The 24002-nt window shown below is 52.7% G+C and overlaps 6 protein-coding genes across 6 annotated transcripts; 3 read left to right on the forward strand and 3 right to left on the reverse strand.

Annotated features, from left to right (window-relative positions):
- Positions 1-641: 641 nt before the first annotated feature.
- LYP1 (lysine permease) lies at positions 642-2257 on the forward strand (the record flags this gene model as incomplete). The annotated part of the gene is made up of 2 exons (XM_053197091.1): positions 642-786; positions 852-2257. The coding sequence occupies 2 exons, from the start codon at positions 642-644 to the stop codon at positions 2255-2257; spliced, it is 1551 nt and encodes a 516-aa protein (XP_053045398.1).
- Positions 2258-2466: 209 nt separating this feature from the next.
- N0V96_011977 (uncharacterized protein) lies at positions 2467-2976 on the reverse strand (the record flags this gene model as incomplete). Its single annotated transcript, XM_053197092.2, has 1 exon — positions 2467-2976. One exon carries the CDS (start codon positions 2974-2976, stop codon positions 2467-2469), a length of 510 nt encoding a protein of 169 aa, XP_053045399.1.
- A 1292-nt stretch (positions 2977-4268) lies between these two features.
- On the reverse strand, positions 4269-5796 carry N0V96_011978 (uncharacterized protein; the record flags this gene model as incomplete). The annotated part of the gene is made up of 3 exons (XM_065759461.1): positions 4269-5604; positions 5658-5737; positions 5791-5796. The coding sequence occupies 3 exons, from the start codon at positions 5794-5796 to the stop codon at positions 4269-4271; spliced, it is 1422 nt and encodes a 473-aa protein (XP_065611915.1).
- Positions 5797-8479: 2683 nt separating this feature from the next.
- On the forward strand, positions 8480-10463 carry N0V96_011979 (uncharacterized protein; the record flags this gene model as incomplete). Its single annotated transcript, XM_065759462.1, has 2 exons — positions 8480-8484; positions 8513-10463. 2 exons carry the CDS (start codon positions 8480-8482, stop codon positions 10461-10463), a joined length of 1956 nt encoding a protein of 651 aa, XP_065611916.1.
- A 3732-nt stretch (positions 10464-14195) lies between these two features.
- Positions 14196-14582, forward strand: N0V96_011980 (uncharacterized protein; the record flags this gene model as incomplete). The annotated part of the gene is made up of 2 exons (XM_053197096.2): positions 14196-14245; positions 14327-14582. The coding sequence occupies 2 exons, from the start codon at positions 14196-14198 to the stop codon at positions 14580-14582; spliced, it is 306 nt and encodes a 101-aa protein (XP_053045403.1).
- A 1604-nt stretch (positions 14583-16186) lies between these two features.
- N0V96_011981 (uncharacterized protein) lies at positions 16187-19866 on the reverse strand (the record flags this gene model as incomplete). The annotated part of the gene is made up of 2 exons (XM_053197097.2): positions 16187-19578; positions 19788-19866. The coding sequence occupies 2 exons, from the start codon at positions 19864-19866 to the stop codon at positions 16187-16189; spliced, it is 3471 nt and encodes a 1156-aa protein (XP_053045404.2).
- Between the last annotated feature and the right edge of the window lie 4136 nt (positions 19867-24002).

The raw sequence follows: 24002 nt of genomic DNA on the forward strand, positions 1-24002 counted from the left end.
CGTGCCGTGCAGCGGAATGGCATGTCATTGCCTGCTTGCTTGCTACAGCTGCTGATCTCCACGCTCCATTTCCCACATTGCTCTTGGTCGACAGGCAAACCCCCTGGACAACGCCGTTGTTACCCGTGGCCGGCCGACTCCCGAATCGCACTACCAGGGCGTGATGGAGCCTTTGAGCGTGAGACCATCGCGTCTCCATCGGCCAACCCGCAACGAGCGAAGCCAAGGAGAGGGTCTCGAGCGAGGCCTTTGTGTGTGTGACTGTGAGTACGTGCGAGTCTGTCCAGCCGCCAGCGCGGTCCACTGCTCGAGATTTTTCCAACCATGGCCACCGTTACCGGTCGCGATGAGTCGACGCGGAGTGGAACCTGTTGGGTAAGAGAAGGCCCGTATTGTATTTAATCATGCCATGAGCTTTTCGTTCGGGGCGGCACCTCTCCTGTTGTCCCCCCAGGTTTTTGTTTGCACATGCGTCCGGTGATTTCTGGAGAAGCGAATCAACAGGCTTCCTTCGTCCCCTCAATCCTTTCGAGTGTGCTCATTGCTTCTGGCCGCGGTCAACGAGACTTGTCGCTCTAGTCCGTGAACGAAACGTACCCCGTGCCGACTTCGATTTACCAAGCCAAACAAAAGTCATCACCATGTTCGGCTCCAAGGAAAAGACTCCTCAAACAAGTGAGGGCGAGGTCACTCCCACCAACGCCTCTAAGACCGACTTGGAGAATGGCGAGACGGGTGGTCTTCAGCGAGACCTCAACAGTCGTCACCTGCAGTTCATTGCCATCGGTATGTCACTTTGATCGAGCCGAGCCTCGTGCAAGGGTCGCAGTTGTTCTGACACATCGTCGCAGGCGGTACTATCGGTACTGGTCTCTTCCTCGGTAGCGGTAAGGCCATCGCGACATCCGGCCCTGTCGGTTGCCTGATCGCCTTCATCTTCATCGGCTCCATCGTCTACTCCGTCATGACGGCCCTTTGCGAGATGGCCACCTACATCCCCGTCCCCGGTGCCTTCACCTCCTACGCCTCACGATTCATCGACCCCACTCTCGGCTTCGCCATGGGCTGGATGTACTGGTTCAGCTGGTCCATCACTTTCGCTCTCGAGCTGACTGCTGCTGGTGTCATTATCCAATACTGGAACGACAGCTTGAGCATTGCCATCTTTATCAGTGTCTTCTGGGTCGTCTTCACTGCTCTCAACTTCATGCCCATTCGCATTTTTGGTGAAGTTGAGATGTGGTTCGCCAGCATCAAGGTCGTTACCATTGTCGGCTTCATCATCTTTGCCATCTGCATCAACGCCGGTGTTGGCCAGCAGGGGTACCTGGGCTTCAAGTACTGGGTGAGCCCGGGTGCGTTCAACGAGTCCATTGTTGAGGGTTCCGTTGGCAAGTTCATTGGCTTCTGGTCCGTCTTGATCACCGCCGGCTTCAGTTTCCAGGGGTCCGAGTTGGTTGGTATTGGTGCTGGTGAGACCAAGAACCCCGAGAAGAGCGTTCCCAGTGCCGTCCGCTGGACTTTCTGGGGCATCTTCAGCTTGTTCGTGGCGACCATCTTCTTCGTCGGTATCATTGTGCCGTCCGACAACCCATCGCTTCTGCTCGACTCTCAGGATGCCTCCGCGTCTCCCCTGGTCATCGCTGCCAACTTGGCTGGTGTCAAGGTTCTGCCCGACATCATCAATGCTGTGCTCCTGACCGCCGTTCTCTCCGCCGCCAACTCCAACGTCTACTCTGGCTCCCGCATTCTTGTTTCGCTTGCCAACGAGAGGTGCGCTCCTCAGTTCATGACCTACACCAACAGGTTCGGAACTCCCTACTTTGCAGTTGCCACTACCTCTGCCGTCGGTTTGCTCGCCTACATGAACCTGTCGTCCAACGGTGGTGTTGTTTTTGACTGGCTCTTGAACGTTACTGCCGTCGCTGGCTTCATCAGCTGGTCTTGCATCAACATCTGCCATCTGCGCTTCATGGCCGCCCTCAAGGCCCAGAATATCCCGCGTAGCAGCCTGCCTTACCTTGCGCCACTGCAACCTTACCTTTCTTGGTACGGCCTGTTCTTCAACGTCCTCATTATTCTGACCAATGGATTCGCCGTCTTCATTGAGTGGAGCACCAGTGACTTCTTCACTGCGTACGTCAGTGTCCTCCTGTTTATTGTCCTCTTGGTCGGCCACAAGATCTTCAACCGCACGATGCCCCTAAAGGCCATCGATGCTGATGTTACAAGTGGCACTCTGCGATCGCAATCATGAAAACGACGGAGGACGATGTGAATGAGCAAGAACGGAGATCAAAAAGTAATCTGATGTAACATTAGTAGAATAGTTGTAATGATGATACCCATGAGTTCAAAGAGTGCAGCGTAGCGATAATTCCAAGTGATCGATGAGAAGTTCCGTTTCGAGGCAGATAACCACCAACCAAGAGGATGCCAGTTTGACGTTGGAAGACCACAGCTAGATCAAGAAACGATGCTGTAAAGACCAACAGCACCACCAAGACCGATGGCAATGCCCCTTCCCAGGTTGTACAAGCCCCATTGATCTACGAGAGATTTGGCCCCCTCCTCCTCTTCCTGGGTCAAGCCAATGGCCATGATGCCCATATCCTTGGTTTCCTCGGCCTTCTTGAACAGCTTCTTATTGATGCTGACCATGAATAAGCCAGTCCAGGGGACCATTGAAAAGCAAAGAGCACCGGCAGCGGCCAGTAGTTTCGATTTGCTGGGGAGGTGGCGCACAGCATAGGCCATGTACCAATAGCTCAATGCGCAGAAGAGGGTCGGTAGCGGGAAGACCCGACTGGTCCGCTTGAACATGTTGGACCACTGTCGTAGCATGAGGGGGGTGGGCGACTCAAGGAGGCGGGGTACGACAAAGAAGGAGAGGCCCAAGTTCAGGCCGGCGAGGGTTGTGTTGAGGAAGACGGTCGACGTCTGGATGTTGCGGAGCGGGTTGGGTTGAGAAGACATCGTAGAGATTCTTGCGCGGATCAGTAGGGCGGGACGTTGTATCTAGCTCGCTTCGAGAACTGTTGGTGATGATTATGCTGACGAGGTTGAAGAGGAGAAGATGATGGTATGGGAAATTCGAAGAGGCTGAGAGCGACAAGGATGGCAGGTTACGCTTGAGCTCGAGGTCAGACCTGGAGGCAGGAGCACAGTCCGGCCCTGCAGCGCGGGACGCGGGAAGCGGCGGGGTTCTTGCCAAGTGGGGGATGACATTTCACCAGCTGCTGCAGTTGGCAGGTGCAGGTTACTGTGTGGGGAAGGCCGAACCTTCCTCCCCCCACGAAGGTACCTTATCTGATCATCAGGGTACGTACCGCGTGAACGACGATGCTCAATGGAAGTTCAATCCGGGCAGCTTGACTTTACCTCACTGGGCACTCGAACTAAGGTGCATGATGTGGCAAGTCTGGTTCATCTGGTGAGACTAAATGATGCTTAGGACTTATGACTTTACTCTAAATATTCCCTTCACCTTATTGCTGGCCCTCTCTTGGAGGCGTGTCATTCGTCTAGTCTATCATCGAGTTAGGACACATTGGAGGGTTTTTATGGATTAAATCCAGCAAAGGATAGCCTGTCATTCTTGCAATTCCTTGTGAATTGTAAAGTCGGGGCCTCAAGAGTTGCTTTACTTTGGCTCTGTAGTGAGCTTGAGAGCGTCGAAGTCGTGAAGATCCACAATTCAGGTGTTGAGAGGAAACATCATCTTTTTGCAATGTTGGAATGGAAACTAACACAAGAAGTAGACTCATATGACACTCGCTGTTGGATTTAAGGGCGCTTGCGACTGTGGCCGATCCGACTGTAATACTGAAAGCTACCTGGGATTCGAACCATGATTCCAATGCTACTTTGGACCTCAGGATTGAGAACCGGGAGAAGAAAAAAAGTATTTAGAGTTGTCCAGGTGCGGCATATGGCCATTGGATTTGACCCAGAACTAAGGTAGCCGGATGACACTATAGATAAACCGCACAAATATAGAGGTAGTCAATAAATGGTTATCTTCCTGTAGTACTGAAAAGGAGATGATTTCATCCAATGGAAACATTGCTTTGAGTTGGAATTCTTTCTTAAAAGGTTGCGACTTTGGAGTCCCGCTACTACAAGAACGGCCCTGCCTAGCGATGCGGTTCTCATGCAGAAGAAAGTATTGCGTTCTAGGTGTATGTACATTGAGGCCTCCAGAGGCGCAATGAGCATAATCCATGCATGCAAACTATACTATATCTCATGTAATTATGGCGCCCAGGCTACTTAGGACAAAGTTTACCGGCCGTCAAATTGTAGTCCCACTTGTGACTTCCGACTCCTGACCGGACATAAAGGCTGGCCGTGGGATCGTACTTGTCTTTGATCTCAAGCAAGCGGTCATAATTGCCACCATAAAAGTCCTCTTGAAATTTGCTATTGAATGGATTGGCTTCATTGATGTACGCACCCGTTCCCGGCGCCCACTTCCGCCACACTGCTTCTTTGTTCTCTTCAGCCCAAGCCGCAGCATTGGCCAAGGCATCCTGCGGTGTAGTGTCCGTCGTGTTGATATACGTCCCAGAGCTGATCAGGTGGATGTAGGCGCTTCTCCAAGCAGGAGTCAGAGCGCCTCGCATGCTCGCCTCGACCTGACGGGGCCCCAATCCACCCTGAAGACCATACACCAGTGCAGCAGTACCCCCTTCCACCTGAGACTTGGTGATATCTTGCAGATGGGATCGAAGCTTTGACAGGGGAATCTCAGTCAGCTCGTTGCGGCCGAGCAGGCGGCTGGAGATGAGACTGATCTGTGCAACGGGAGTGGCGGGATCATTGAGGTCGTCGATGAAGGAGAGGTACGAGGAAAAGACCGTCGGCTCCGCGATAGCCACCGAGAGATTGGCATTTCCACTGTGCAACATCCGGGCTCGAATCGGATTCAAAATTGAAACGAGATCGTTCGCCGTGGTGTTGTAGCTAAAGAAAGTAAAGGTTGCTCCGATTCCCTGAACGACGCCGCTGGAAGACTTGGGCGAAACATTCGACGTTGCCGCGTTGCCAAAGCCTGCCACGCCAGCGTCCATCAGGTCCGGAAGGAAGCTGGAAAGTACTGCCATGGCGTCCCAAGATGCGGAGGCAGAAGATCCGGTGTCGTTTCCAGTCATGCTCAGGGACAAAGTTGTCTGGACCACGTTGCTTGGGATGGGGTGTGTGCGAAGGACGAACTCCGTGACGATTCCATAGAGACCCGGTCCGCCGCCTCGGATTGCCCACAGCAAGTCTCGGTTCTGGAACTCATTTGCCACGAGAATGTCACCGGTTGTTGTGACTACTGTAGCCTGGAGGACCTGGTCAGCGGCGAGACCATAGTGACTCGAAAGAGGGCCATGGCCACCGCCGCCGATGAAGCCGCCGAGACCGACTGTCTTGACCTGCCCACTGACAAGTGTCCTTCCAGCTGCGGCTGTGGCTTCCAAAGCGCGCCCCCAGTTGTTTCCGCTCTCGAGAATAGCGACGCTCTCTGTTATGTTGGTCGACGGCCGTGGCCACTGCTTGTCTAGCTTGATGTTTCGAAGCTGATGAGTCCAAATCGACAGCGAATATGCGCCGCTGGATCTGAGAGGGTGTTAGTTCACCAAAAGACAGTTAGATATGTGCCTTCTACTCACCTTCCGTTCAGGTCGTGCCCGGTTCCTTTGACAATGATGCGAATATTTCGCGCGCTAGCCCACTTCACTGCTGTTGCGACCTGTTCGGCAATCGTAGCATTGAGGATGAATTCAGGCAAGCCTCCAAGCTTACATCCATCGTTCTTGTATGCGTACTCGCTCGGAGGTACACAGGAGTTGTTGGCCCAAAATGGATAGTCGATGGATTCCGGAAAGCCTGCATGGAATGTGGAAGATGACCAGCCGGCATCAACAGTATCGCAGGTCAAAGCGGAAGAAAAGGGGTTGCCGTCATAGCAAGCAGACGCTACTGGTCGGGTTTTGATCAAGGCACCCCCGACAGAGTGGTTCAAGGCAGTCCAATAGTTATCCGTGGGCCAGATTGTGTCGTATGGGGTGGTTTTACAAATTGAGCCAGCCGAGACGATGCTCGATAGGAGTATGGTTGCAGACAAGTAGTGGATGAACATGGCGGTTGTTCTCCCTTGAGTTGGCTGTCACATTAAGTTGACTCGAATAATGGCAATCCCGCTGCATTAAGTACCTAGCCTATCAAAGGTTTCTGAGGTGCTTAAAGGGGAGCGATGTACTACAGGTGAAGTCTGTAATTTCACTTGATGCCTGAGTGAGCCTGATACACGTATAACTGTAGTGAGTTGTGAGGGTAAATACCTTAGGAAGTGACTAGCTGTCTTCGGGAGCTCCGATATCCCTCTCTCCTGAGCAATAAATAACGTTACTCGTCGCCTCTGTATCCATCATGGGCCTTAGTTTTGGCCGCGTATTGAACATCATGGTGGATTCAAATTTCATGCCAAAGAAGCTGAAATAAATGTCGAAATGCCCACCCAGGCTCTGCACCTTTCAAGCCCATAGAGTAGCAGCGTGGCTGGGTGAGTCGATGCAGACTTAGTCTGGCTAGACGAGACACCGAACCCGCGTTCCCGTAGCCCAATTTTATGCTCCATCGTGGCAGCGGATCTCGTCCAGAGCATCGAAATCCTCAAAGTTGCAGATAGATCACGACACGAGGACTTGTATACTTAGACCGAGAAGAATGACGTTGTTGCCGATATTTTGGGATGATTCAGAGTTCGCAGTTGCAAGGAGGCCACCCCCTAAAATCGAGAATAAGTTCTCTTTTTCCAGCAAAGCCTAAAGATGCCGAGGCTCATGAAGAGATGGCGACTTGCAAACAAGAGACTCATATCCCCTCCTTGCTCGAAGATGGGACAGAATATCCCCCATGAGGAAGAATTTTGTCCGTCATTTAATTCGAATGAGGGAATACGAGTTTGCGTTGAGGTTGGTGATTAGATGGCCAAGCAACATATAAATCGAAGCGGCATAGAAAGCCGGGCCCAAGAAATGAGCATGCTTTGTCCGACATATGGCATCAAAGTCCAGTCTGGGGTTTGCTTTGCTGAACAACTCCTCGCAGCATATCCCAGATTTTCAACTGAACCATATGTCGTAGTAGTATAAATTGGAGCCAGGATCGGTTCTTGGCTGGAGAGTGATGACCATTGTAGAGACGGCAAGAAAAAATATGACCAAAGACTACCTTAGTAAAAACAGCCGGAACAATGAATTTTCTATCAAATGAAGGCATGGCTTCGTGATCGTCTTCAAAGCATCATGATAAATGTTTTTCGATGGCTTCCAGTATTATTTTTCTGTTGTATCATTGGTTGCACGTGTAACCTACAAATTCACATTTGTCAGGAGCTTTATCCGCGGATACGTGCACACAAGCATTTCACTGTGGGATGAACCCGCGGGTCAGGCATTTCAGGCAGACATCCCATTGGCGAACATTCAAGCTGCGTCAATCATTGGACATGGCGCTTCTCTAGCCTCCAAAACCCCTTGTGCGACAAGAAAGTACGATTCCGCGTGTTGGCTGAGTCTACTATGATGTGGCGGGTTGAATCCGCGGTTATCGTTTCCATTGATACGTTGAGAAAAACGGACTCATCGTCATGAAGGCTACGTTTCGGAGCTGTGGACTTGGCGAAGATGCCGGGATGGTGGTGAACACAACCTTAACGGGGAACTGATATTCGGAAACGCGCAAATACGGCAGATGGTTATTACGCTGTCTATCCTAGTTTAGAGATTGATGAAGAGCTGGCACTGCGGAGTACCCAAATCGCAACGAGGTTTGATAGTATCCTCCCCACGTTCGAGCGACCTTACCTGCAAGATTAACCGAGGGTCGTGCATGGTACTTGTACCGACAGATATTCTCTTTCTTAATGGTACACATTCATTTATCACTCCAGCATTGACATTTTCATCATCATCCAGACAGCGGAGAGTCTTTCCCTAATCATGTTCAGCAAAGGCTTGTTCTTTGCAGCCGGCGCCGCGTTCCTTGGACTGAGCTTGAGCCAAGCACTACCCCCTGGCCATGCACTATGTAAGGGCTCCCAGTGTCGTGTCGTTTACTCTTCGACAACTGCTAATAGGTTGCGTTACCTCAGCTTGGGATGAGGCTTCCATAGCAGCCAAGGACTTCGTGTCCCAATCAACGACAGTTGAAAAGATTGGTCTCGTCACAGGAGGTTACTCGAGTCCCAAGCTCCCATGCGTGGGTACGATCGGATCTATCGAGCGGCTGGGATTCGATGGGGTGTGTTACTCGGATGGACCTAGCGGGTACTCTCGTTCCGACGGTGTCAGCGTCTTCCCTGCTGGGATCTCGACGGCAGCTACCTGGGACAAAGACCTCATGTATAGACGCGCTGTCGCCCTTGGAGAAGAGTTTAGAGCGAAGGGGGCTCACGTTCATTTGGGGTGCGCCTGACTTCTTCTTTTATATGCGGTATTGAGCAACACTGATTGCCTCCTAGCCCATCTTCAGGACCTTTGGGACGCCACGCAACAGGAGGTCGTAACTGGGAAGGCTTTGGGCCCGATCCTTATCTGGCTGGAGTTGCCATGAATGCTTCAGTCATCGGTATTCAATCCGTCGGCGTGCAAGCCTGCTCGAAACATTTCATAGGAAACGAGCAGGAAACCCAACGGACTTCGACTATCAGCGACAACGGCACAACTATTGAGGCAATCTCTTCGGATATCGACGATCGAACTCTTCACGAGCTGTATCTATGGCCATTTGCTAATGCAGTGAAGGCTGGGACAGCAAGCATCATGTGCTCCTACAACCGGGTTAATGGAAACTATTCCTGCGCCAACCCAGAGACTATTTCGATCCTGAAGGATGAGCTGGCATTCCCAGGCTATGTAGTTTCCGACTGGTACGCTACTCACGAGACGCTGAGTTCCGCTAACTCCGGGCTGGACTTGGAAATGCCGGGCAATGCCAGTGCCGCGGCTGGGACCTCCTACTTTGGCGATTCACTCCTCGACGCAGTCAACGGCGGCCTGGTCTCAGCAGACCGTCTCAACGACATGGCGACAAGAGTCCTAACGCCGTATTTTTTGCTTGGGCAAGACAAGGACTTTCCTTCCATCGATCCGTCTAGTGCAGCTGCGTTCTTGCGCTACCAGTATGGCCATCAGGTCCAACTCCCTTCGAGCTACCCGGAAGTCACTGCTCGCGATGTCAGAGGCAATCATGCGGAGCTCATCCGGGAGATAGGCGCTGCGGAAACAGTACTTCTCAAGAATTTTAATGGCACCCTGCCTTTGACCGACGAACTCGATATCGGAGTTTTCGGCAATGATGCCCCTTATCCCACCATAGGCTCCGTCTTTCTTGATATCGGAACCCAGCCGGAGGGATTCAAAATGGGCACTGTCGATATCGGCGGAGGCTCTGGAACCGTTCGGCACACGAACTTGGTGAGCCCTTTCGAAGCTATTCGGAAACACGTAGAGTCTACCGGTGGTCGAGTGCAAGCATTGTTCGACAACGACGAGCTAGCGGATGGCCGTTTCAGAGCTATCTACCCCGTGCCAGATGTCTGCCTTCTCTTCCTCAAATCCTACGCTACCGAGGGCCAAGACAGACAGTCTGCCGGGCTACAGTGGTCAGCTACGAAAGCTGTTGAGAACACCGCGGCGATGTGCCCCAACACTGTCGTCATCATCCACGGACCTGGCGTGGTGGTCATCCCGTGGGCGGACAACGAGAACGTAACGGCCATCCTGAACGCTCATTACCCGGGAGAACAGACGGGAAACTCCATTGTTGATGTTCTTTGGGGGGCTGTCGAGCCTTCAGGTCGTCTTCCCTATTCCATTCCGAAGAACGAGTCGGACTACGGTCCAGCCATTTTCAACTTGACGGAACCTACCACTGACCCAGATGCCTGGCACTCGGTCTTCGAAGAAAGGCAGATGATTGACTACCGGCACTTGGATGCGAACGAGATTGTGCCTCAGTATGAGTTTGGCTTTGGACTATCTTATACAGAATTCGAGATGGGAGGCATTCTTGAGATCAAGGTCGATGCGAACATCTCCTCCCTCGCGGATGAAGCGAATGGTGTTGAGCCAGGCGGACTGAGCGATCTTTGGAAGGTGGTGGCCTCAACGTCGATTCAGGTCACCAACTCGGGAGGCCTTGCAGGGTCAGCCGTGCCCCAGCTCTATGTCTCTTTTCCAAGTTCTACAACACCCGAGGGGACGCCAGTCAAGGTTCTGAGAGGTTTCGAAAAGATACATCTTGAGGTCGGTGAAACCAAGTCTGTGGTCTTTCAGCTCATGAGAAGAGATTTGAGTTTTTGGGATACGGAGAAGAAGCAGTGGACTATTCCAAGTGGCATGTTCCGCTTCATGGCCGGCTTCAGTTCGAAGAATATCAGAGCTCAGGCCAAGGCACAAGTGACTTCTTAGGCGAAGAGGGCGTACTAGGCGCTTGCAAGCAGGGGCTGTCACCTTTGAGGTTTTCCTTACAGATATTGATCCCCGATGTATGTTACGTGCAAACAGTTTAGCATAATTATCTAATCATGATGAATGGTTAAGTGATAGCTACAGGTTACTGTCAACTCCAATCTTCTACTAGGGAATGTTTGTAATCTGAATAGAACCACGAGCCCTCCCCCGTGCCTTCAGTCCGAAGATTTTCGATGTCTTTGTCCCATGGATGACCCCTGAGCTAGGAAGTGGTAAGAAGTGGGTAACAATATTGATCGGCTCCGATGGCAACGGGGTTTATAGAAAAAGCCCGGTAGCCAGGAACACTGCTAGAGCCTTTGGAAAGGTACCTCACATAAATCAACCTTCAACTCTTGAATAAAGTAGCTCGGGGCTTCCGTCGATTCAGGCTATTGCATGGAGACAACAGTGCGTTGAAATCTTCGACTTCAAGGTACACACAAGACTGGCGAGCCATGTGAGTCTAGGAACGCATGGCTTCCGCACTAGATACCGCATCGCTGCACGGGAAGTGGGGCGCCATGAGGAATACGCGTGTAAGGCAAAAATTGAAAAGACACTTATCAAGCCAAGCCCCAACGCTCGAGACGAAACCTCAGCCCCTGGAGTAAGCTTTTTGAATCTAGAAATACTTAGAAAGATTAAATACAGCCTGGCACATCCTAAGTGACCGTTTCCGCGTGTACTCTCTTTGATTATCCCCTCATAACAATCCGCGTATCTGGTTTCCCCGTATATCGTCTTCCGCGGTTCGCACATTATTATTTTCATGTCGAAACAACTTCTCGACCGGCTCGCAGGCCGCCGAACACATCGCAAGTCGAGAAATGGCTGTAGCGGCTGTAAGAAACGCCACATCAAATGCGACGAGACCCGGCCGGAATGCCGGAATTGCATCATGGCGGAGCGAGTATGTTCCTACCTCAAAACGGAAATGGACCACAGCTCGTCGGCCATACCCTCCACGGCAGCTACAGTCTGCACCGGTATCATAGCACCCAATGAAATTTGCGCCAGCCGGTGTTTCGCCATTCCCAAGGACCCTGGCGAAGTGTACTCTTGTACAAGGCAGACTTTTACTGCGAGCCACATGGCTTTCCTTCACTATGCTCAGTCAAATATGTCAGAATTCATGGCTCTGACCGGCAACATACGGCCCCTTATAGACACTGCGATCGAACATTCTCTGACGGCCCCGTATCTTTTGGACCAGCTCCTCGGGCTATCATCACTTCACCTTTCAACACAGAATGGGCCCAAGGCGTCCATATATTCCCATCAGGCTACTGAGTTACAGACGCGAGCGTTGGGGTTCTTCAACCAAATCAAGCAGCACATCTCAGATAAGACGTACATACCGACCTTTGTATTTGCGTCTCTCTTGGGCATACATGTTCTTTACGAAACACTGCAATGGCACTGCGGCTCTCTCGCAGACTTCATCGATGCTTTTGTCAATTACTCGCGTCTACATCGAGGGGTACGATCCATCACCGGGAAATACTGGGACGAAATACTGCAGTCTGACCTGAAGCCTCTCTTGTTCATCGTGGACGTCATGGACAAGGAACCCGTCCAGACTCCAGGTCCGGAAACGAAGCAGTTGAGAGAATTCTTGGACAAGACACCAACACCTTCCGCGTCGACAACTCTTTGCATCGCAGCGCTAGAAAAGCTTCAATGGGTTATCGACCTCGCCGGAGGACGACCGGACGAGTTCGAGGTTGGTGTCCATGCGGTTATGTCGTGGCCCATATGTATCCCGGACGAGTACGTCGAAGCACTGCACCAGCATCAACCGGAGGCCCTCGTCGTTTTGGCCTTTTACGCCGCGATGCTGCATAGGTACCGGCGTTTCTGGGCATTCGGTGGTTCTGGCGCGCCCATAGTCCATTTGATATCGAACAGTGTCGGGTCCTTCTGGCAAGACGTCTTGGCTTGGCCCTTGCAAGTTTTGATTGAAAGTTAAACTTCTGATTGCATGTATCCAGGACTTGGATCCCTTGAGAAGTGTTCCCTCTTGCACATCTCTATCATCGTCGGCAGGCGGTAATGATCAAGCAACATGCGACCTACTGGTAACTTGAAGACAACTAGTAAATGGATCTCAGGCTGTATTCGCCAGCGAAACCATCCCACCGGGCCGCTCACCCGCCTCAAGCTCCGTGCTCGACTTAGGCTTCTGTCCCAAACAGCCGGTACGAGTCGTTGTTCGGAGAACAGGCATACACTCAGGAGCACTGTGGCTGCGTAAGCCATGTGACCCTTTTATGTGACTGTTTCGGTGGACATATTGCGGCCCGAAAATGAAGTTGGAGTTAAGATGCTGCGAGGCTTTGATGCAGTGGCTAATCATGTTGGTGGTGATGGTATCCCTTGAGCTTTATATCAGCTGTCGGCCTCGTTCTTTGTTTCAGCTGTATGGTTTTCCTCGGTTAGGGTAAGCTTCCTGTATGACTACCTGTGCTTGAAGCATTCGGATCGACGTGTCGGTCGATCATGTTCATCCTATCCAATGGTCCCATCTCAAATGCAGGAGAGCCGTCGAGGCGGCGTCGAGGCGGGTCAAGGAACGCCGAGTGATGCCATTTCGAGGCTTCTAGATTCGTCTGAAGTGAACATGGAACCACCGCTCTCCCCTTGCGAATAGCTTGCATCTCACCTGAGATCAGTAAGGTTCACGACAAATACTCGAGCCCTAACTCGGTGATTCCAGAAAAGGATGCCATTTTCAAGTGCGGCATTATTCAAAGGGAATCGGGTCTTTATCAAGGGTTGTCTATTGAAAAGCTGAAAGCGTGGCCTTCATGGGATGAACAAATCTAAGAAATTAAATAGGTAACAATTACTTTCAACCTAATCGAAGTCCAGGTTGGGCCACCTCGAGCCCTCCTTCTCCCAAACTTCTATCGAGTCGAGCATAGAGTATATTCGAATCCGGAAGAAGCAATTAGTCTACCAATCTCGCAATTGGAAGCAACCGAGAAGTCAGGCGTGTCTTTGGCCAACAACTGAGTCAAGTCACGTCACTCAAGCACCTTAGCACACAACAAGGGAGACCCGCAGAGCCCGTTTCTAGAACACGACCCGTTCTTCTCTCACCCACGCGCTTGGATCAAAGATCCCTCAAACCCAGGCGCGAAGCTTAAATTTGGGGATCTCAAAGGGGGACGATCCTCACACGTCTCACCCCTTTGGGCTCAAAACGTGGGCAGCCAAAGCTTAGCACGCCCGCTTTAGGAAATTATTCTCAGTCCCCCCCCCAACCCAAACGATCGGGACCACCATACGAACAAAAACATCAAAAAAAGGGAGCCATGTATCCGTACTCCGTGAGGGCTGGAACACGCTATCGTCAGCTTCACGTTTGCGCGAATATGCTGACGACTGGAGGCTGTTTCAAGTAACCTGAGCACTGCCGTCGGCGGTGCCGCTTTACACAGAAACAGTAGAAGCAGTAGAAACATGCGTAGAAACAAGCTAAACCATTCCTTGAAATCATGAGAAGGAGAAGAATACTTAAACATGACAAGCGCCCCGGCTATGAAATTGCTCCCTCTTCATCACATCGCATTAATCATTTCATCTAGTCCTGGTAGACTCAAGTTACTCACTCAATAATCGCTACCTCCGCTCTTACAGCCAACGCACTTTACCGTTCCAAAAACAACCCCCACATCCTTCACCATGAAGTTCACAACCATTCTCGCAGCCATCGCCACAATCGCTCTCTCAGTGTAAGTCAACCACGCACACGCACCCACCAAACAAAACGCATCACCCTGAACCTCCACAGCTAACATCCCTCCCTCCAACAGCAAAGCAGCAGACCGCGTCCAATGCGCCGGCACGATCGACACGGCCCCCAACAAAGGCCGCTACGAGCCCTCCGGCTCCCTCACCGCCAACCTCACCCAGGTCGCCTGCAAGAGCGGCAGCATCGACGGCGCGCTCAAGGGCAACCAAAAGTGCTGCATCTCCAACGATAAAGGCGCTTTCGGGGCGGCGTGTACCTCGGCCAAGTTCCCGCCCCAGTTCAAGAGCGGGTTCAAGGCTACGTTCCAACCTTGCTGAGCGAGGGTTGTCCAGTCTTGGGTTTGGGGGGATTTTCTGTTTTTATGATAGCGAAGCGAATTTGTTCCTTTAGATGTCGGATAAGGAAAAATAAATCATCAACGTGTTGGCTTTATTGCAGTTTGGAACTCCATGCATGCTCGAGATTGCTGTTTGACTTTGAGGTTGGATATTGACAGCTATTCGCGTTCCCAACCCCCATACTATTCGAGCAGCAGAGAGAGCCCTGGGCGGCATTACACACCCATAGCCAAGTTGTGGAGGGAGGCGGTTGAGGCAACGATGGTAGCACCGCCAAAGACTCATCTTGCCGCCCCTGACACGTAAACCCTTGCACGCCAAGTATCCAGGTACTAGGTAGGCGCGAGGAAACAAGCAAGCAAGCAAGCGAATACACATTGGCAGATGAATCAGGGTGGACTTTGTCTCTCGTCTCATTCCTTTTGATTCTGTTTTATTCCCTATCCCTATTTGATGCGTCCGTTTTCGAGCCTAGCCCTGCCGGTATATCCAGATTCTGCACCACCCTGCTTCCCAGTCGCTTGTCCAATTATCCAATCGAAAAGCAGGTTGAGTCTGCATGGCGCGAACCTCAATATCAACTCGGTATCTTCATCCGTACATACAATCCCCCACCCGTCTACCCTCACCAAGATACCGGATTTCCTGCGCAGGGACAGCTGACGGACCACGCACCCAACCTCATTTGATGTCCTACCCCAGTATTTTGCTACATGAAAAATACCAGAAAAGCCCTCCAGCCATGTCGGCCCTCAAGTCGATCAGGGATAAGATGGCGAGCAAGGTTTTGCTGGGAAGACTAATCTCAACCGCCCAGCATTGCCGATCTGCATACATCTATGAGACGTGGCAGTGCAGCGGTAGGGACTAGTGAAGCGAATTGCCAATGTGCCACTCACGCCGGAGGAGGCCAACCGGGATCCGACATGTGACTTTTCCAGTATGAGCTTGCACATCACATACGTGAAAGAAGTGGGGGGAAAAAAAAAAGAAGAAACGCCGCCCCAACCCAGCCTAATCCAAGATCACACAACTCCAATCGAAATAGGCTTCTTCCTGCTATGAAGACTCCCTTAGACGTGACTGGCACCAAGTCTCCCAGGGGTTTGCTCGAGGCAGAATGACCGACCCGTGTGTGGAGTAGGTGACATTTCGTATTCACTCGAAGCAGCTTGGGTGCCCAAGCAAACTTTTTGATGTACAGTATTCGTCGCTGCGTCGTATTCTGTCGAAGGAATGCCCAGATCGCTTAGCAGCGTCAACGTAAACAATGACGGCGTTGTAGTATGCCGTGTTTTGAAATATGCTCCCAAGCCGGGAACACGTCGTAACGTCATTTAGAAACTTTTGGCTTTTCCCACAAAAGCGTCGGGGTATTTTGGCTGTCGGTTCCATTTATCGTGAACTTTTGTCGTTCTTCGGCCTCCAGCCCGTGTTGGGTTCCGTCGAAACTTGCATCCTCGTCCTTCAGCGCGCCCTCTAGCAACTGAGAGTAGTCGCCGGCGACCTCCAACCAATCCACATCGTCCAATGAGAGTAGTCCAATGTCATTGACATCCCAGAAGACCTCATACACCAACACCCTATTCGCAGGGAATGACTGATTTCTCGGCCCTGGCTCGCATGTGTGTGGCGTGAGTCTCGAGGCATCGGGCCATCAAATGAGTGACTGGCCAGACAGCGGCTTTATCGAGCATGTAAGCCGTGACTCTGAGAATTTTGGCGGCGTGGCCTGCGTGATCGTCCATTTGCACCCTTGTGTCAACACCTGCAATATTTCCTTGTACAAGTTCAAAGTTCATCTTCATCTCTGCGGAAGCCAACACCTCCTGAACCTTGCCGAGCAGTTTGACATCTTCTTCCTCCAGCAGCATAATCGCAGGAACTTGCGATAGGTCGACATCGTCCTGACCGAGGATTCCCAGGTATCGGCCTACTCGATCTTGCAAAGTTGCGACCCATTCAGCCAAAACCTGAGCGCAATCAAATGCGCACATGGCCGACTGTAGAGGCAACTCTCTGCTGGAGAAGTCCGCAAATGTGACACCCAGCTTGTCGGACATGGCGAGCGAGTCTGCCGCGTAAAAGGCGGCTTTGCGAAGATGCTTCTCTCTACGAGAAGTGGACCGGTTTGGTGCAGCCTGGGCCTGCGGGAATTTGACGGCAGAAAACTCTGGAGATGATGACGACTGGGTTGCCGGGGACTCGACGAACACGGAGCTTGAAACCGAATTATCAGAATGATCTGTGCCTGTCGATTCCGGGTTAGAGGCGGGCGAATGCTCGGCGTGCTGGACAATCTCGCTGCCCCGGGAGAGCTCGTCAGCCATAGCATCCCAATCGCGTTGCCAAAACTTCTCCTTAGAGCGGGCGAGATTCACAAACAGTCGTACGTAGGCCAAGTCGAGAAGTGGAATGGCATCGGCAGACAGCGGTCCAAGCCCGAACGGGTTCGGTCTCTCAAGGCTGTGGTTTGGGTTGCTTGCCCAGGCTGCCTGCCAGGCCTTCAGGGCCGGCTCAATGTGGCGATGCATCTTTTCGGTTTCCTCGTTAGTCCATACCTTGTTGTGATGGCGCTGGCGTGTCTCCCAGATGTAGTTGTGTAGTGCATTGATCAAGATGAGACAGCCAAACGTCGACGGCTTGAGATCGCTCTTGAGGTCGTTCATGCCGCCTTGCCCGAATACCTGTTGACCATTCTGGAGGGCAAGTTGCTTCTGCTGCTTCTCATTAGACCTGAGTAGGTCGCCCAAGGCTTCGTGGAAAGTCATCCGGTTGTGGTTTGCGGCGCGGACGCCACCCTTGGCCGCGAAGGCCGTAGCACTCTCGGCAGCGAAGAAATCCTCATCGCAAGGCAGGTCGAGCAGAATTTCCGAGTTGGTCAAAGCCGGAGTGTGATTATATGCCGCAACGAGAAGACTTGAGAGGATGAAGACGACGTAAAGGGTACGCTTGCGTTCCTCCATGACTTTCCATCGGAGCCACTCCGCATGCTCCTCGGAGTCTGACCGAAGGCCGCTCCACGTATCGTCATGCATGTGGGTATCATGAGCTTCTGTGGATTCCACGCGAATGGGGCGGAGCAAATCGGCAGCTTGGGCCAAGCTGACAAGAGCAGCACAGTGGGTGGATGCGATATCGCTGGCCGTCTTGTCTCCGCAGTTGTGGCCGTAGACGACATTCAGGAGCATGGCTTGCACCAACCATACCGGGGTGTGAACAGATGATTCCTGGTTGTGAGACGTCGGTTCAGATGCTGGGGCTCTCCGCAAGTCGGCCTTTCTCACATCGGCTTTCCGCCTTTCCTCAAGGTACAGTTGAATCATTTTCTTGGCCATCTCGAAAAGTTCTCGAGACTGGACGTGGTCCATTTCGTACAAGGCGCCAATGGCAGACATGGAAAGAATGAGACACCCGCTCCCCCCAACGGTGTTGGATCGGTTGGCAGCGGTGGGTGGCATCTCAAAAGTCAAAGTGGGAATGTGCAAGAACGGCAGATGAGGGTGGAAGTAACGAAGGTAAGCGCCAACATATCGTTGTAAGTCTTGAGTGCTAGGTAAATTCTTTACATGGTCTGGAACACTGTTGGTTGTGTTCTGAAAGCCCGGCGACATTGGCGAGCTTGGAGTCGCAAATGAGTATCTCCGTCCACCAAAGGGAGAGCACTGCGAAAGAGCACCAACGATGGCACCTCGGGTCGTTTCCGTGATGGTGGAGACGGGCGACACACCGTGGTTACCGCCGTTCAAGGACGAGGGGGTCTCTGGCCCTCCGTTGAAGTTGAGCGCTTGGTTGAGGTTTTGCGTATTGAGTCCGGAAACCATCGACGGACTGAGGGAGCTAAGAGAGGGAGGCGGCGTCGAGAAATAGGCATCGTTCATTTTCTGCGCAGCAGGTTGTGGTGAGACGGGTGCTCCGTTTAAGAGATCTGGGAAGACCGAACCATTTAGATCCATGGCAAACGGGTTCGGGACCTGGGGAGGACCCATAACGGCCGGTTGCCACATTGAACTTGTCCCTGCCGGAGCAGGGTGATGATTGGAGCCGTCCACCATTACATCGCTAATGCCACTTTGGCTGGTGGTGCTGATAGCCGAGGGACTCGAGCCGTCTACGGCGTTATCGGCGCCCTGAAAAGACATCTGGTGCTCGAAGCCGGTCAGCCAATCGAAGCTGTCGTCCAATTGCGTCGTCGACATATCGCCGGCCAGGCCGTGGGGAAACGGCGAGGCTTGGTCCATGGCCATGGATTGCGGCGAATCATTGTAGTGGAGCGCGTTAGGGTTGATGGTGGAGCCCGGGCCGAACAGCAGACCCTCGAAGTCAAAGTCGGGATTGAAGACGGCCATGGGAGGCGCGGTCCGCAAGCCGCTAAAGTCCATATTGTTGATGCCGTGCGTCTCGAGCTTGGGCAAACCATGAGACATGCCTCTGTGACCCATCGCAGCCGACATGCCGGCAAAGTCCATGTTATGCACGGGCAACCCCGCGAGGCTGGGGTGACGGCTGTGTGTGCCAGGAGGCATGCCCCGCGCTACCTGTGCGTTGGCCGCGGCAATCATCTGCATAGCGTTGCCGTCGACATGGCTGATGGTGTTTGCCCTGGGTCGCATCGAGGCAGCGGCGGCATTTGCGGCAGCGGCAGCATTGGGACCAGCGACACTGTTCTTACGTGCGCGAGCTCCAGGTGCAGCGCTGCTGGCACTCTCACGACGATTGCGAGGACGTGACGAGGGTGTGGTGGTCTGGTGAAGCTTCTGCTGGTGTCTCAGCAGCAGATCGCGACGGGCAAAGCATCTTGTGCACTCGGGACACTCGAAGGGCTTCTCCTTTGTGTGTGAACGCTCGTGACGTTTCAGATGCTCCAATCGGGCGAAAGAGCGCTGACAAGTCGCGCACACATGAGGGCGGGGTTTATCGGTCTTGGGAGGAGGGAAATTGGCAGGCGTCTTCGTGTTGACAGTAATGGTAGAAGCTACTAAAATGATTGCGAGGACATTGTCAGCTACGATCAAATTTATTCAAACAAAACTGGGAGGGACGATTGCACTGCATTGCATTTCTCGGGAAAGCCATGGGGCGTTGGGCGGGTGGTGGGAGGATTGAATTGAATGGCGGGACAAGCGGGTGGGAACAGGAGGGGCAGTTTTTGGAGGGGTGGGCAAGGTGAGGTGCGACTCATACCACTGTCTTCGGTGGTTGCGGCGGCAGCGGCAGCGGTGTTGGCGGCAGCTGGGGCCGGAGCTGAAGCGGGAGTAGTCATGCTGGTGTTCTTTTTCGACCTTGACCTCGCTGTCGTTCATGGCCATACTTTTGGGGTTCGTAATCGTCGTTCGTCGTGATCGTAAAGGCAAGGAGGTGGAGGGGGGGAGGTTGGATGGGTAGGTTGAAGAGGGGTCGGATTGCTTTTTGGGGGAGCAGCTCGGCGGTCGGGAGAGTGCGCAATAGCAACAAGCGAGAAGAAAAAAAAAAGAGATGGAGCAGATAAGAAGGAAGTGTACGAGAGGAAGTGAAGGAGAGAAAGATTGATTGTGTGCGTGTGAGTTATTGGATGTTTGTGGTGTGTGGTGCGTGTGGTGTGTGTGTGTGTGTGTGTGAGAGAGAGAGAGAGAGGCTTGGGTTGAGGAAGAGGGATGGCGGGGTGGATTGGAGACGGGGGGTGATGGAAAGCGCCCAGGTTGTTTCGGAGTGCGGCGTTTAGTTGGAGGGAAAGGAAGACAAGAGGGAGAAGTCGCTGTTGGAAGCCGAAGTTGGCATGCTAATTCCAACCCAGAGTATCCGTAGAGGAAGAGAGTAAGAGTAAGAGTAAGAGTCGGAGAGTAGTAGGTAATTGGCAAGAAAGAAGAGAGAAAGAGGAAACAGGCCAGCAAATGGTTCCCTCGGTCTTGTCTTGCTAGTGTCCTTTGTTACTTTGTTATAGAGGTACTCTCGTTCTCGTGTCTTGATTCCTCGTATGGCTGGAGAGAGCTATTGAAGCTTTCGTCGAACGAACAATTCCCACCGGTCGAAGCAGTTGCTTGGAGAAAGAAAGGGAAGAAGGGAAAAGGGAAGAGGAATCAAATGATCAATGGTGGGAAGGGGGAGTTGAGGTACTTGTTAGGGAAACGCTTCCTGTTGCAGCCCAGCCTGGTGCATCTGTGGGCAAAATGAGAAGAGAAGGAGCGAGGACCACGAGGAGTTGGGTGTGGACTGCCACCAGAGAGAGCAAGCAGCAAGAGAAAGAGCAAGAGCAAGAGAGATCCAATGCCCGTCAGGTCAAGAGCGAATATGTGTGTGTGTGTGTGCGTTGTGGGTGTGTGGGCGGGTACCTAGTGTGAGGTACTGTACCTTTGGCAATGGGACATGAAGGGTAAGGTAGATAGGTACCTTACCGTGGTACGTTGGGCAAAGTACCTCGGTCAGTTGGAAGCTACTGTGCGAGGTATGGACCGGGGATGGGCCTGGTCCAAAGTCGCAGATGCTCCACAAAACGCGAAAGCAGGGTCCGTCGGTGGGATGGGAGATTTGATGGATGGGAAATGGAAGAGAGCGACCGCCGTCAGTCACGACTCACCATACCTTAGTCCTTAGGTCCCTTAGTCCCATCGCAGCCTTCCCCATTACTTAGGCACCTTACTTACCTTACCTCACCTTAGTACCCAAGTAGGGAACCTAGGTATCCCAAGAAATCTTCCATTCCTAAGTCCAAGCTGGCTCAATACATCGAACCTACGAAATATAGTTGAAAGAAGGAAGCTTCGGTTCTCTTCCCAATGACCATGGGAAGACATCTAGTTTTGTTCCGTACACCGAAAAGCATAGGTACCTACCTACCTTATGGTTATGGATTGCATTATAGGCAGCTGTGGGCACCTGCTTCTTGATTACCTTCCACCACCTTACCTTACCTTACCTAGCTCAGATAGGCACGTACCCGACCTTTCCTCGATAATCCCAAGGTACGTACATAGCAGCCTGGGATGGCCAGGTCAGTTCCTCGTAGTGTACATGGCAAACGTAGCCTGAGCACAGTGCGGCGGCATCACTTGACCGGATGAGAATGAAGTACCTCCAGGGGCCGTACCTCCCTCTCTCTCTCTCTCTGCTGGCCTGAGAGTGGTCCACCATTCCTTCCTGTTTCCTTTCTCTCCCTCTTGCTCTGCATCCAATGGCTACCTTACTTACTCCGTAGGTACATGCCTCTCGAGAGCTCCAGTCTGTCACCAATCAGCACGGCCTCTTGAACATCCCCGTCCGGGCTGTAGTGGGGGACGGGGGGGGGGGCATCACCTTGCCTTCCATGAAGACTCCAAAAAGCTCCATGAAACTTGCTGAACTGACGGATACTAAATTCCATCCGTTTTTCTCCATTGCCAACTTCTCGTGACTTGTTGGTAAAATGACAAGTTGCACACATGGCAGTGAGGCAAGATGATGTAAGACCTCGTGCGGAAAAGCGGTGGACTGAGTGAGGCTGAGGCACTTTGACACATTTCATGTCTGTACGGATACTTCCCACACCGAACCGAGTTATGCTGCGAAAGATGGAAGCCTCACCGCGCACGAATGGGCGGACGGAATTAGGACCTGGAATAAATGACTTGGCGCGAGCACATGACATGACCTCCAGGCCAGGGAAGCATCCGTACACTACGAGCAAGCAGGCGCAGGCGCAGGCTGTACATATTTACGAAGACAGGTTACGGATAGGCTTGGTTGAGGCACTCACCTCAATAGAGAAGGGTAAAACACGGAACTTGAAAGCAGAATTCATATCCAGCTCCCACAAGTTCCGCAAGTCACTCGACTTCCGCTGGCCCTTTTTCACCAGCTATCCATCCGTACAGACTACAGAACAAACGCGAAAAGGCAATAATGGTCCTGCGTTCCATCCTGTCTGGAAATCCCATATATACTTTCTGCTCGCTGTCCTGCATTCCCCTGCCAGAAGGAATCAGTGTCTGCTCACGCTACGGTCCCTTTCTTACCTGTAGTGTACGCAGTATGAACCGCTAATTACCTGCCTTTCAACTTTCCGCCAACAGCTTCATTCCCGCTTTCAGGTTACATGGCTACACTCCCGCCCGGACTAGCCCCCAGAAGAGACTGGTCAGGGGGACACCAATGGAGAGTGAACAGGGGAGGCTGGTATGGGGGAACCGTTGCAGGCTGAAAGCAGCACGCCGCCGCGCCATCCTGTGCACAAAGTACGGACGGAGTATTACTGTGTAGACCATGGACCACCTCGTCAAAAAAGATGATTCGATCCACCGCGGAGTCGGGAACCTTGAGCCTTGAGCCTTGAGCCTGGAGCCCGAAGCCTGAAGCCTGAATCACTTTGGATAAAAGGGGGCAGGGCTGTGAATGCGGACATGGACATGGGCTCGGCCGTGTTTCCTACGTAATCGGGTCTGGAGACCACGTCCCGTGCGCCAAAAGGTCTGTTCTCTCTCCTTGGTCAGCCTGCTTAATGCCAGGGTTTGACGTGCGTGGTGGTGGACTGGGCGATTTCAAGATGCGATACCGATTCAACAACAGGACCATCCTATCCTTCAGCAAACAAGGCTCCTCTGTCTGTGCCGTGTGAATAGCAAGTGTATGAATGCCCAGGCTTATCGCACGGGGCACTGTCCGATGGCGAGATAGACATGCGACACCTGTATCGGGGGGTCGGACAGCTCGGCAAGGCGACGAGACTTAGACCCGACGCGTGAGCCTCTGTGAGCTTATTCAATTGATGCCAATGACAGCGCCAGAGGTAAAAAGAAAGGCTGGCCGTGGCAGAGATAATCAGACGGCCAAACTGAGTTTTGTCCATGTACATGGTGAATCGCCACGAAGCCGTTCCCGCTGGTATTCAACCAGCCCATCCCGGGCTCTCGCGAGCACGGCTTGCCTCATGGATAGCAGGCGGAAATGCTGAATAATACCCTGCGGCTCCGCGATGCTGTACCTCCGCGTCGTGATTCAGGCCATTCGTTGCCGGCCGTTCACCGGGGGTGCTCTCTCGGTACACATTGTCCATCGCCCGTCGCCGCTGTTGTGCTTAGCTGTCCGCCCGCCTCAGCCAAAGTCGCCGCACGACAGCTGCCGTGCCGTGCCATGCTCTTTCTCTCACATCTCACCTGCATGAGGTACAAGGTGGCCGGAGCAGATATTCGGAAATAGAGCAACTGCCCAGTACCTCAAAGTCTCGGGCTCCCTGGTTCTTATCCGCACGGAGCGCAAAGTATCTGTACCCAAAGGTCTCGTCAAGGCAAGGCAGTCCGCGTCCAGTCGCATCACTCGACATGCCAGGCCTGTTGTTGGCTGGTTCAGCGGCAAAGTGGATTGGATGGAGGATCCCGTGCTGGATATCTCATGGCCCGGGGTTGTTCCAGAGGCAGGCCAAGCCTGGCCCGGGCGAGTGTCCGCTGTGAA

This window comes from Colletotrichum fioriniae, assembly GCF_027942845.1.
Source record: "Colletotrichum fioriniae strain IMI 355084 chromosome Unknown scaffold_20, whole genome shotgun sequence".
Taxonomy (NCBI): domain Eukaryota; kingdom Fungi; phylum Ascomycota; class Sordariomycetes; order Glomerellales; family Glomerellaceae; genus Colletotrichum; species Colletotrichum fioriniae.